Source organism: Anthonomus grandis, chromosome 8, assembly GCF_022605725.1.
Source record: "Anthonomus grandis grandis chromosome 8, icAntGran1.3, whole genome shotgun sequence".
In the NCBI taxonomy this organism is placed as follows: Eukaryota; Metazoa; Arthropoda; class Insecta; order Coleoptera; family Curculionidae; genus Anthonomus; species Anthonomus grandis.
The window spans coordinates 33179335-33192709 of NC_065553.1; the positions used below are offsets into that span (position 1 = coordinate 33179335).

Genomic DNA, 13375 nt, shown 5'->3' on the forward strand with positions numbered 1-13375 from the left:
TTTAGTTTTTACTTCATTTAGGCTTAGTTTTTGAAGTTTTTCTGCATTAATTTTTTTTAAATTATGTTTTTTTTTGTTTTGTAATTATTTTCTGGTAAAACGTATTTACAACTTAACGTACAATTATAAAAAGGCATTTAAACAGGCCGTCACTACATGTAAAAATAACCAATTTAACATCTTCAATCTTCATCGTATATCTCCCGTTTTCTACCGTATTTTTCCAGTTCTACCTACCGTAAAAAGCTTCGAGTCACCTGGCAACACTGTCCATCATTAACTCGATTTCATAAAATTTGCTAGTTACAACGTTGTTCGAGCCGACTCTTCAATTCAACAAATAAATTTTCACTATTCCAAGACTGTCACAAATGTAACTGACGGCAAAATAAATTCTTTATTTTCCTTAGCAACTATAAATAACTAGCAGGTATAACAATAAATACAGTTCGCCCAGGATATCTGTGTTGATGAAAAAAAATTCAGGTTGTTATTATACTCAGGTTGTTATTATTCTATTACTCGATACCTCTTGCCATTTAAAATTTTTAAGGGGATGACCCTGGGGGGCAGAGGGTGAAAGGGGGTGAAGTAATTTTAGGTTAGAAAGTTGTGCCCCTTGTCAAACCTTTTGACGTATTTTGGTGTTTTTTTTTAAACTGTGATTTTCGATAAATCCCTGGTGGGAAGTTTTCAAATGAACACCCTCTATATAATTATTTAAAAAATTGACACATTTTAAATATTGGTAATACTATATTTTTATGTACATTATTCTAAGGAAAAATCAAAGCGATATCCTGGGGCCTAAGCACCGATGATTCCACCGTTTCAAAAGCTAAAGTTAGTCGCCAATTTATGGAAAACAAAATTAAAGAACAAAAGATTAAAGACTTTAAAAAGACTTTATTTTTTTAAATATTTAATCCCTAATTTATAATTTTCATTACATATTTTATTTGACCTGTAAAAGTACTTGTTTGTATATTATTACTAATAAACTATCTAATCTAATCTAAGTTATTGTACATAGTCTTTATTCTTAGGTAAGCTTTACTTTTTAAACTTTGAAATAAAATCGCACCAATTTTTCTTCACCTCATTAGTGTTCCCAGGAGATGCATCCATACATTCATTGTTTGTGGATACAATACTGTTATTATCGTCGATATTAATTGCAGATTCCTGATTTGGTATGGGTGAATTTTTTGTACTAATATTACTATGGTCGATGAGCTCAAGAGGTAATAATAAATTTTCTGAAGGTTCTTTTCCTGTAGCAATAAAGTATAACATTTTCCTAGTGTCCAAAGAGAGTGTATTGCAAGCGTTTGTTATATTAAATTCTTTTATTATTGCAGATTGGTGCTTGCATATTTTTCCAGTTATACCTACAGGGCATGAACATATATTGCAGTTCATATCAACAAAATATTTTATTCCTTCTTGAGAGCTACTCAGGACGTGGTATTGCATTTCACCTAATCCTGTTATTTGATTTGGCAACACATCTTTATCATTCATCAAGTAATCTTTGTTTATAATAACTGTCAAAACTGGTAATGATGAAATCAGTTAATTGTGTCAATTTATACGCTTTAGTTCTCTCTAGGGAGATATCTTTAAATAGACGAAACATAACTTCGACATAGTTGTTTGTATCAGCGCCACGTATCATCAATGGTTGACGATAATACAAACACTAGACCTCAATTTGTTTAATTTTACTGTCGATATATTTTTTGTATTGTGGATATTTACAAGATTCATAAAATATCGCTAAGTTGGTCTGCACGCTTTCTTTTGTCTTCAACAGAAGAATGTTTCTAAATAATTTATACAATGACTGTCTATCTTCTTTTTTTATTTCATTTTTGGCGAGCTGTAACCATTTCCAGACAGCTTTTAAAATGTGAAAACTGAACAGGAGCAAAGTGGATCTAGGCCACTATTTTTGTAAAACACTGCGTTCTGCCAAATCATCATCTGTCATTATAACTGCAGGAAAAAGTTTAAAAGGCATTATTTCTACTAAGTCTTTTAAAGCGCCATCAAAAATAGAAGCTTTTTGGCTATTTGTAATAATACAACCTAATGGTTTGCTTCCTGCTGGGGGTTGAATTGCAAAAAAATATAACTTATGATTTTCTACGTCGCAATTACTCGTAGCATCAACAAATAATATTTCCGATGATTGAACTAGATGCCTTGCACCACGCTGCATTATTGGCGTGCATAATGAAACCAAATAATCTTCCTCATTACGAGTTATCTTATAAACTGTTCCAATGGAATGTTTTAGATTTGCCTCTAACTGGAAAAACATATTTTCACCTGACTTATCCCCATAATTATTTTTAAAATGAGATTTCCACAGATTAGAAAAATCTTGTTTGGATGGAAAATAGTGTCTGTCGCATACCACTTCATCATATTGTTCGCCTAGCACTTCCATTTTACTAAAACAAAAATTGTTATATGCCGAAGCAACTGAATGTCCCTTTTCGAATAATTTAAAAATATATTTTTTTGTTTCTTCCTGTATTAACCTTTTTGTCAGAGCTGCTGCACTATTTATGGTATGCTTGTGATCATTTTGAATAGTAATTACACATGGCCATTTCTCAAGCAAATTATCAACATGCTTACGTTTTGTTCTCGGATGATATACTTGTTTTTTGATGACAACTATCAATACTGCTGGGCAATTCTCATTTCTTGAGGAATGTTCCCTTTTTCGGCTTCCTTTCAATTTATTCACCTTTGTTTTAAACTGGCAATGATAAAACCTCTTAAACACATGCTGCCTGGCTTTTTCAGCTGGAGTAATTATGGTTCTAGTGATATACCATGTACATTTTGACAGCAGTTCCAGATCGTCAACCTATTGCTAAAAGAATATACAAATAAGTATTCTTGCCTGCTAAGGTAAAACACTAAACAGTATACAGGAGAGAAAATTACCAGGGCCGACTGAAAACCAATATAATATAGCAAACTCATAATCTAAATATTATGAGTTTGCTATGTACTAAACAATATTCGAAAGGGTGTCAAAATTATAGGAAAAACAGTTTTTATTTCTAACTTTTACACTGCTTTAATACCGCAAATGGTAAAAAAGTTAGCAAAAACTTAAAGACATACATATGTCACTTTTTAGATTTTTCACTTTTAGGTAAAATTCCAAATTCTTATATCAAATAAACCCCAAACACCATAAGTTTCAATCAAATCCGTCAAATAGTAAGGAAGATAACAAAACATAACTTTAAAAAGTGACATGTCAAATTTCTAAAACATATATTCAATGACCCCAAATACCAAATTGTAATGAAATCCGCCTAGTAACAAAATGATAAAATATCTTTTATTACTTACATTTAATTTTTCAATCACCCCGTATAAAAAAGTTATTATCAAACTAGCGATTCATCACCTTAAACCCACAAAATCTAATATCAAAATTGCCGCCAAACTATAATTCAATCGAGTAATGCCATATAAAATCTCATTAGCCAAAAAAAGACTTATAATTTAATTTGATACGACGACCATTATAAAATACTGACAAACATTATTAAATACTGAAAAAATAATAATTTTTTGTTATCATTAAGCACCACTGTTTTCTTGATTTTGTCCAGCTAAATGCTCTCAATTTTCCATTGTCGAACCACATCCTATATAGAACTACAAAACAGCTGGGAGGACCATAAACCGCTCAAAGAAACTACAAAAATAGGTGAATTTGTAGGGCTTATTTTTAAAGCCTTGAAGACGATTTATTTTTGAATATGCATCTAAAATTAAAGTTTGAACCTTCTTAAAGCTGAAGCAAAAACCATTTTGATTAATTTTCCCTAATATTTTTATATATAAAATAAAACTTCCATCACGATGCATCTGATTTATAATCTGGGGAATTCTAGGGATTTTTTAATTTTGCCGACAACGCTAACAAAATTTTATTTTACTAACTTCAACTTCCTCCTTGGTTTTAAACTTCGTTCGAATTTCATTGCAATTGACAGTGTGATATGGATAGTTTTCAGGCCACTCCATGATTTATTGTTCAATTAAAAAATAACTACACCTTATCTTCCTAATAACAAAACTTGTGCAAAAAGCAAATGAAAAAATTATATCGAGCCTACAATAGCTTGTCAATCATTAACTGATCGGGAAATTATCCAACGCTTGTTTAGATGCAGACTTCGGTTAATATACGATTTTACCCGAATGCGGAGTACTGTGCGCTCGATACAAAAATGCGCCTCGGCCGGTCCGAGGATTAGTAAACATCTGAGGGTACAAACATAGTGAAACGATGAGGCTAGAGGCACAACGACGAGGTAAGCGACGATATAAGCGACGTGGCAGGAGACATACACATAGTAAGGAGACAGAAGTCGCGATTAATTGCGACTCTTCAAATTCAATTTAGTCAAAACAATGTTTTCCGACAGTGAAGATGAAATTTTATTTGACAATGCCGCGCTTCGCGGACTTATTGTAATGGGAGGTTTAAACAGAACTTGCTCTGTACATCCCATTAATAAATCGCGCAAACGATTTGGGCAGTATCATACACTATTTTTTGAACTCAAGCAGCATCCAGACCGATTTTTCAAGTACTTGAGAATGGATATTGCTACTTTTAACTATATTTTAGAAAAAGTGTCCATGTCTACAAATGAATTGGACAAACTACAATAAACAACCCATTGGACCGGAAGAGAGGTTGGTTATTACTTTAAGGTAAGTTGAATGTATATTTTTGTACAAAAAACATAATATTTATTAAGTATTACAACTAAACAGGTTAATTAACATAACATCTTAAACACTGGAAAAAATAAACAAAAATAAACTAAGTAGAAAAACTCTTTTCGGTAAAAACATAAAACGAAAGATTCAGTAGGAGTTGGCGTTCTGATTGATCGGATAATTGAAAGGTTCGATTCCTTGATTCTGATTCATTTGATTAGTATAGCCATAAGCATATCTCTGAACCAGATCTTGAACGCCATTTCTAAAATGCAAAATGTTGTTATCCGTAATTTTTCTCACGTGTGGTAGTAGACTCTTAAAAAATGACAGATGATCATCTTCTTTGGTTTCATTTATGTTTGCCCTCTTTGTTCTAATGAACTCCAATTTCTGTTCCTCGATGGCCAATAAAGCGTCAACATTATTTTTTCTTTTGCGGAGTCGGCCCTTTAAAACTGTTCGAGGTTCAGCAAAATGACTTGACGTGCCTGTAGATGAATCCTCAGTGTTTTCGGAAGCAACAGAAGCAGGTGTCAATGGCTCGACATTCACGGGATCTTGTACATCGTCTATTATTTCCGTCTCCACTCTATCGTCATCAGAATTCACATCAGATTGCACGTCCGTAGCAAGCGATTCATCCAAAGAATCTACCAAATTTCCCGTTACTTGTCGAGGCCTAAATTGATCCTTTAAGAATAACAAACTTTTAAAATAGGGCCAGTGGGATTTAATTGCAATGTCCCCTGGATCACCAGACCGTGAAACGGGAAGTTTTTTCAGTTCTCTTCGGAAATAATCTCTTAAATTTTTCCATTTAGTTTGGGCCACCTTCACTGGAAAAAAATGGATTTCAGTTACGAATAAGCTATTTTTAACATTGATTTTTGTTTCAGAAGTGGTTCATTCTAGCATTAGTGTTAAACTAAAATAGAACACAGCCTAATCACTGACACTAACTAAAATTTTATTATTTTTTATTGCAGATATTGTGCTACAGGGGAATCTTTCAAAAGCCTATCATTCACTTTTCGCATGGGAGCTACAATAGTTGGATCAATTGTTAAAGAAACTGTTAACGCGGTATGGAATATATTACAGCCAATACACTTGCCAGTTCCAACACAGGATGATTTCATTAAAATCAGTGAAGATTACATGAAAATCTGGAATTTTCCCAATTGCTTAGGTGCATTGGATGGCAAGCACGTAAAAATTAAATGTCCCAGTCATTCAGGAAGCATGTTCTTTAATTATAAAAAATTCTTCTCGATCGTTCTTCAAGCAGTCTGTGATGCAAATTATCGCTTTCCTGTAATAGAGGTGGGAGGATATGGACGACAATCCGATGGGGGTACTTTTCAAAGTTCGGCTTTTTCTAAATTACTTTCAAAAAAACAATTAAATGGACCAACTGAACAGTCTCTACCACATACGCAAATTCGAATGCCATTTGTTTTCATAGCCGATGAAGCATATCCACTACAAGAAAACTTGTTTTAACCCTATAGTAGACAAACTCTGAATCCTGATAGGCAGTACTTTAACCACCGATTATCTAGAGCTAGGAAGACGATTGAATGTTCATTTGGTATAATATATGCAAAATGGAGAATATTATCGAAAGCCATAGAAACAAACGAACAACTCGCCGACATTACAATTAAGGCAATTTGTCTTTTACATAATATTATCATGGATAAAGAGGGTTTCGAAAGGCATTTAAAATTGGTCACAGAAAGTCCTGTAAATAATAATTTTACAAGACCCAATTGGAATGCAAGAGGTCGGGTTCCCAATCAAGCAATTTTTATTCCTGACACATTTAAAGATTACCTAAATAATTTCCCTATTCAATATGAGTGACTCTGTATATAAAATAAAGGTATGTACTTAAAATTTACTTGCCTGTTATTCCACATTCTGTAGCTACTTGTAACCAAAGCTCATCTAATACATAACGGTTTCTATGATCTGGATGAGAAGCATTCCATAATGCACGCCTGTTGAACACGCAGGTTATTATGTTTACTTGCTCAGCCATTGCGTATATGCTGTACCAACAAACAACCTTTTCTAAACCAAAACATGCAAAAACCAATCAAAATCGTCCCGTATCAACGCGACAATAAATGCAAATTTTATCTCGACGCGCACCGCGTCGCTTTTCTCGTCGCCTAGTACCGCGTCGATCTCTACTATGTTTGGCTTCATTACAATACACGATGAAATAAAAGCTGCGTCGCTTACCTCGTCGCTGTGCCTCTAGCCTCGTCGTTCCACTATGTTTGTACCCTGACTTTCGTGGGAGTTGCGTCGTTTGGCGACAAAATGTCCCAAAATATTACGCGAAAATCCAGGCATTTTAAAATATTTATTCTAATGCGGGTTTTACAGACATGACAATGTGTAAAACCCGCAAAGAATTGTAATCTTAAAATGTTTAATATGCTGTATTTTGCATAATGAAAATTAAAGCGTTATTCTAATAAAAAATAAAATGTCAACTCTGATAAAAATATAATAAAAAATCAGAAATAAAACTCTAATAAACAAAATTAACAACATATAATTTTTTAAATAAAAGGCTCAAATAAACCGCTTTCTTTGGCTAAACAAAAACTTTACCTATCGTAAAAGCTATTTCGCACCTCCAAAAGAGTTTCAGGTAAAATGGAATTGGCACCTTCGACAATTTTATTTCGCAACTCCTCTAAATTTGTTGGCCTACTAAATTCATGCTTGTAAATGGTCTGCTTAAGGTAATCCCACAGATAAAAGTCATTTGGAGACAAATCTGGTGATCTAGGAGGCCATTTAATATCGCCGGTCCCACTAATAAGGCGGTTAGGAAAAGTATTTGTTAAAAATTCTTTTACCCTAGCCGCGTTATGAGCAGGACAGCCATCTTGCTGAAAATAAACCGATCCCCCGGCACTTTAAACTTTTGGCCGTTTAAAGTGCCATCAGTAAAAAATTCCCTATAACATTGTCGCCCAAACATTTAATTTCTGAGGATACTAGGTACAAAACTGAAAACTTCTGTGCTCGTTTTCCTGAGACCAATAACGAACAATAGAAGGATTGTGTTTGCCATGTAATGGAAAAGAAGATTCATCAGAAAACAAAATATTTTTTAAAAAATATTCGTTTTCATTTGCCTTTTCCATCATGGTTTCACAAATTCCATTCTTCGCCACTGGTCTTCTGGAGTTTTTGAATACTTGAAACATTTGTACCCATATTTTTTCCAGATACGAGCAACAGTTTTATTGCTCATTCCCAGTTCCTCTCTAACACTTCTAGTGGACCGTGTCGAATCAAGTTCTAGGGTACTGCAAACCATTTCTTCCCGCCGTTCTATATCCTGAACCACTTTAACATGGTTCTTGACGTTTTGTGTGGCATTTTTTACAATCAAAAAGATGTCTTAAAATTTGTAACCACATTTAAAACCGTTTTTGCACAAGGAATCACTCTATTCTCTGAAAACAAATCTCTACATTGTACTGCCGAATTGCCTCCATAAAGCCATTTAATTAGTTGAACTCTTTCGGAAGGGGTATAAACAGCCATAGTGAAAAAAACGCGAAAATAACGCTCAAAATGATTTATGCAACGTGTAGTAATACAGCAAAGTGAGGTCTACAGCTGACTCCCGGTTCAAAAAAAAAAAACAAAAAATTCCGCCGCCTGCAAGCCGCAACCAAGCGGTGTTGACATTATTTTGGGTAATACGTAGCTCACGATAACACGATCTGTATATTATCTAATATAAGTGATGTAAAACTGAGTTTTGTTCAATACAATAAAATGTTGCAAAATGGTAAAAATTTGTGTCTTAAAACATGATTTATTAAGCAAGAAATCTATAATATTAATAAAATAGTTAATTTCCATAAAAATGATTTTTATTAGGACCTTCCTCTAATGAAGTCCGTTAAAAAAACACATAAATAGCTTATAAATGGTATTATTACTTATACTCATACTCTATAATAATTAATAAATATTTGAATTGGTCATTTAAGAAACAGCACATGTCATATTTTAGGCCATTTGGATTTTATACCGATAATGCAATATTTAAGGGTAAATACATCGTTCCATACAGTAACATCACTTCGACACCTCATAGGCCAAATGGCGTAACCCACAAAAGTTATATTTTACAGGAGGGTCAAAAAACTTAATAAATCTCTGATTATAGTTATTTTTAATAGTAAAATTTTAGATTTTTGTTGCAAAATTTGTTAAGAAAAAGTTTTATAAAGCAAATCCTAATAAAACTAATATTAATAAATAAAAAATTAACAATATTAAAAAAATGCGGGTTACATTATTTGGCTTATCAAAAAGTTAAGAACATTATCTGACACTTTTTTAGAAAAATTAAAAATATCAGCAAAACAACAAACATAGATCACTCCTTGAGATGCTAATATACATGTGAGCATGTGTGGGTTACGTTATATGGCTCCTGACAATTTTGCGCATTTTTTTTACCTTATTTTTGAATAATATGGCTTCCTGCATTTGGCCTTGTTCATGTTAGGTCAATCCTTTAAGAAATAGGGTTACACTGGGGGGATACATCAACTGGCCACTCTTTAAAACGGTCACTCCAAACTTGGAGATTTTATGTTTTTCAGTTTTTTTGATAATTTAGTTTTTCTTGTGGGTTATATCATTTAGCCAGCTAATATATTTTTCGGAGAAGAATCGAGATATGTACTTAACTTAATTTCGGCTATTTTGTGGGTTAAGCCATTTGGCATGAGGTGTCGACTTGTCCGATAACATTCGCACGATTTTATTCTCCTCCTAATATTCGATTTCGTTTAGTAAGAACACAAGTCAGTGACATGTGCTCTTTCTCAAAGCATTATAAGTAGTGATATTTTTTGTTTTGTTGTTTGTTATTGTAAACCCTGCCGTCAACAAGTGGAAGTGACTCTGATAGTGCTCCGACTATTTTAACAAACAAGAAGGGTAGAAGAAAGTTATACAAGTGTGAAATAATAAAAAATGCTAGACTTAAGGGTAAAGAATATTTTAATTATAAAGGTGCTGTAGTTTCTGCTAAAGAACAGGGTGAAAACTGCGGGTAAGTTGTTACGGGTTTTGAAGTTAGGTTAGCTTTTGTTAAGTACATTTTTTCTTTGTAGATGTAAGTTAAAGTGTTATAACCGATGTTCCGAAGGTGACCGTCAGGAGATTCTTCAAAAATTCAGGCTTTTGGCAACCAAGAATGAGCAGGATGCATATTATTACAAGCGTTAATGTCTTGCCAAAACGTCAAAGTTAAAAGGCCAAGCAATATAGGGCGAGCTAAACAAAAATCTTACACATTTAAATACTTTTTAACATCCTCATCTGGACGAATCGTGGTGTGCAAAAAGGCTTTTATTAACATTCACGCAATTACACCTGCTAGAGTTCGACGTCTAACTAAGTTACTTGTAGAGGGCAAACATCCTAATGACAAAAGAGGCAAGTCTATTTCTGGAAATGCAATTCCAGGAAATATAGTTTGCCAGATTGAGGATCATATCAGGAGCTTTCCTACGAAAATTTCACATTATAGTAGTAAAGAAAGACATTATCTTGACGAGAAATTTAACGTGAAAATTATGTACGATTTATTTAAAATACAGAACCCGTCAACCAAAATAAAATACAAGTTCTACTTGAAAATCTTTCAAGAAAGATTTTCCGTATCTTTTGAACGACCGCAAGTGGACACCTGCTGCAAATGCGAAGAACTAGGTGTCAAAATAAAAAGTCCCTCGCTGAATGATACTGCTAAACGAACCGCTGCTGTGGAATTAATGGTGCATAAACGCAGAGCTACGAAATTTTATAACAAACTAAAACTCTGAAATTTCCCAAAATCCCGAAAATGATTTTACCGTCGTAATAACATTTGATTATATGCAGAACCTTCAATTGCCACTGGTTCCAGTACAAGAAACTTTTTATTTAAGACAGCAGCTTACTCTTAATGTTTTTGGAATAAATTTAGCTGGAAAACAGAAAGCCAAGTTCTACCTTTATCATGAGGGTATCGCAAAAAAGGGTCCCAACGAAGTAGCGTCATTTCTTTTGGACTTTTTGCAGAATGAAATTCCAGTCGGGACTAAACATCTACATATTTTCTCCGACAGTTGCAGTGGTCAGAATCGAAACCATACTATAATCAGATTTTTAATGGCGTTGGTGCATACGAAGCGATTCGAAACCATTAACCAGTATTTTCCACAACGAGGACACTCTTTCTCTTTTTTCACTCTTTTCTCTTCTTTCTTTTTTTTTTCTGTGACATGTGCTGTTTCTCAAATGACCGATTCATTTATCATGTAAATATTTGTTGACGACGTCACTGGTAGAGAGTGCTTGTATCGGTGGCATCAACAATGCGATCGAGCGGCGTTGCGATGTCAATACTGTTTTCTCTAATATAATACTTAATTTACATTTATTTAACGTTGTATATTGACTTTGATATAAAGTATCTTATCATATTTTATTTTAAAAACTGCTTGATATTTTATTAAGGGGAGCAGTAGTACTGTTTTGTGCCTGCGGAAACAACTGAAAATTTTTATGATATTATAAAGTGATTTTTGCCATTTCTATATAAGCATTTGGCATCATTGCATCAGATGTTGCAAGCAAACAAACCTGCCCATAGTTCCACGGCATGCTACTTCTTGCCTTTTAATGTTCTAAGGCCATTTCCTATTAATATAATAAGTTTTTTTTTACGTAAAAATAAAGACATATATTCTTATTTCAAATTTAATCATACGAAGACTTTGAATGTAATAATACTCGCAGGAATATATCTATAAATTTTTAAAATTATCTTTAACTTAATGATTCTCAAAACCTTACCTCACTTTTATTTCCAGGTACCCCTCTACACCAATTTCATCCCAATAGTAATCTTTCTGCTCATCAATATCGGACTTCTGATCCTTTGTCGAAGAGCACCACCAAACAGTAACTTCACATGGATCTTATTGCCCCACGTATGTTGGTATCTGGCTGTAACACAAATAGTCGTTGGATTACACTTAAAGGACCAAGACGTCACCCCGAGAGATAATCTAGGATGGGTGTTACTGTTCGATTATTTAATTTACGTCACTTTGCCGCTGAGACTTAGATATTGTATGATTGTCAGTATAGTGACGTGTGTGACGTATACGGTGGTATTGACATTTGCCCGGACGGACCAAGATAATTTGCTTTATCAGGTAAATAGAATTAAAGTTGTTTATACAGGGTGTTATACAATTCGGTGCAAATATTTTAATACTTTTTTTTCCTATGAACATCCCCTCAGAGCGACAGCTAGAGCAAATTGCTCAAAGAAAATAGATTATTTGGAATACTAACTAGTTATACTTATGCGTTAAATCTTTTAATAATTTGCAAGCTCTCGTTTTTGTTGTGTTCTCTTGATATTTTCCGTCCCAAAAATGTTGTAAACCCAGATTTAGGAGGGCTTATTTTTATGATGGCCTATATTTTATGTTTCTCACAAGAATTTTGGAAATCTATAAAGAAGTAGGCTATCTTTTTTTCTGATTTTTGATTGACCATCCTCTCGCAGTACGAAAAAAAGAACCCCATACTTATAATGAAGGATGTCACTTATATTGATATAAAATGCCTTGTGGAGTTTATGTATCAAGGAGAAATCAATGTAGAGCATGTAAGTACTGTTAAATCATTTGTTTATTATGTAAATACAGCCTGTCTTATGAGAAAAGGGCCAGGGATGTGGTTCTGCCCAGTTTAGTTATAACCCCTTTTGCTGACTTCTCGGCAGCTTTTGACTGTGGGAATGTTCAGCATTTCAATGGAATTTGTAACGGAGGGTCTCTTATTACGTCCCCCATTAAAACCAACTCAATTATTGCTAACAATCTATGGGTTTTTCACAAGTAAAATCAACCCAAATATTACAAACCGAATTGTTATTTAATCACTGTGTGCCACCTTGAAGTTTTTAATGGTATTTTTTGCGCAAGACATAGTGCACAATAATTTGTTTTTTTTTTTGCTCTTTAATAAATGAACGAACGTGGCCGTCGTTCGACCGTGATAATTTTCCAAAAAAAAAAATTAAGTTGAGCAACATAACCTCACTTATGGGACAGGGTTGTTAATGAATTTTTAGGAGTGGGTCGAGAATAGTTGACCTCTGACCTGACTGATGAGGCCTATAAGTACGAAACTTTCAGGGTAAATAGACAGTACCCCAGACTCATATTCTAAAAAATTTCAGCTTCTTAGTTAAGGTTGTTGTCAATAAAAAAATTAAATAAATTACAATCATGACCAATTAAATTATGCCCCAACGTGATGCTTAAATTCAAATAACTTTTGACTGATGAGACCTATAAGTGGAAAACTTTTAGGGTAAATAGACAGTACTTTAGACTATTATTCTAGAAAATTTTAGCTTTCTAGCTAAGGTGGTTCTCAATAAAAATAAAAAAAAATTACAATCATGACCAATTAAATTATGCGTCATTGTGATGTTTAAGTTCAAATAATTTTTGATAGTTTAATCTGGTTTAATAATGCT

At 33.5% G+C, this 13375-nt stretch overlaps 1 protein-coding gene across 1 annotated transcript in view; it reads left to right on the top strand.

The window, feature by feature from the left end:
• Positions 1 to 13375, top strand: part of LOC126739042 (adenylate cyclase type 3) — a 1002544-nt gene that overhangs the window by 143140 nt on the left and 846029 nt on the right. Inside the window, exon 3 of the mRNA XM_050444560.1 lies at positions 11688 to 12035. Coding sequence (XP_050300517.1) covers positions 11688 to 12035 — 348 coding nt within the window. The remainder of the gene's footprint in view (positions 1 to 11687; positions 12036 to 13375) is intronic.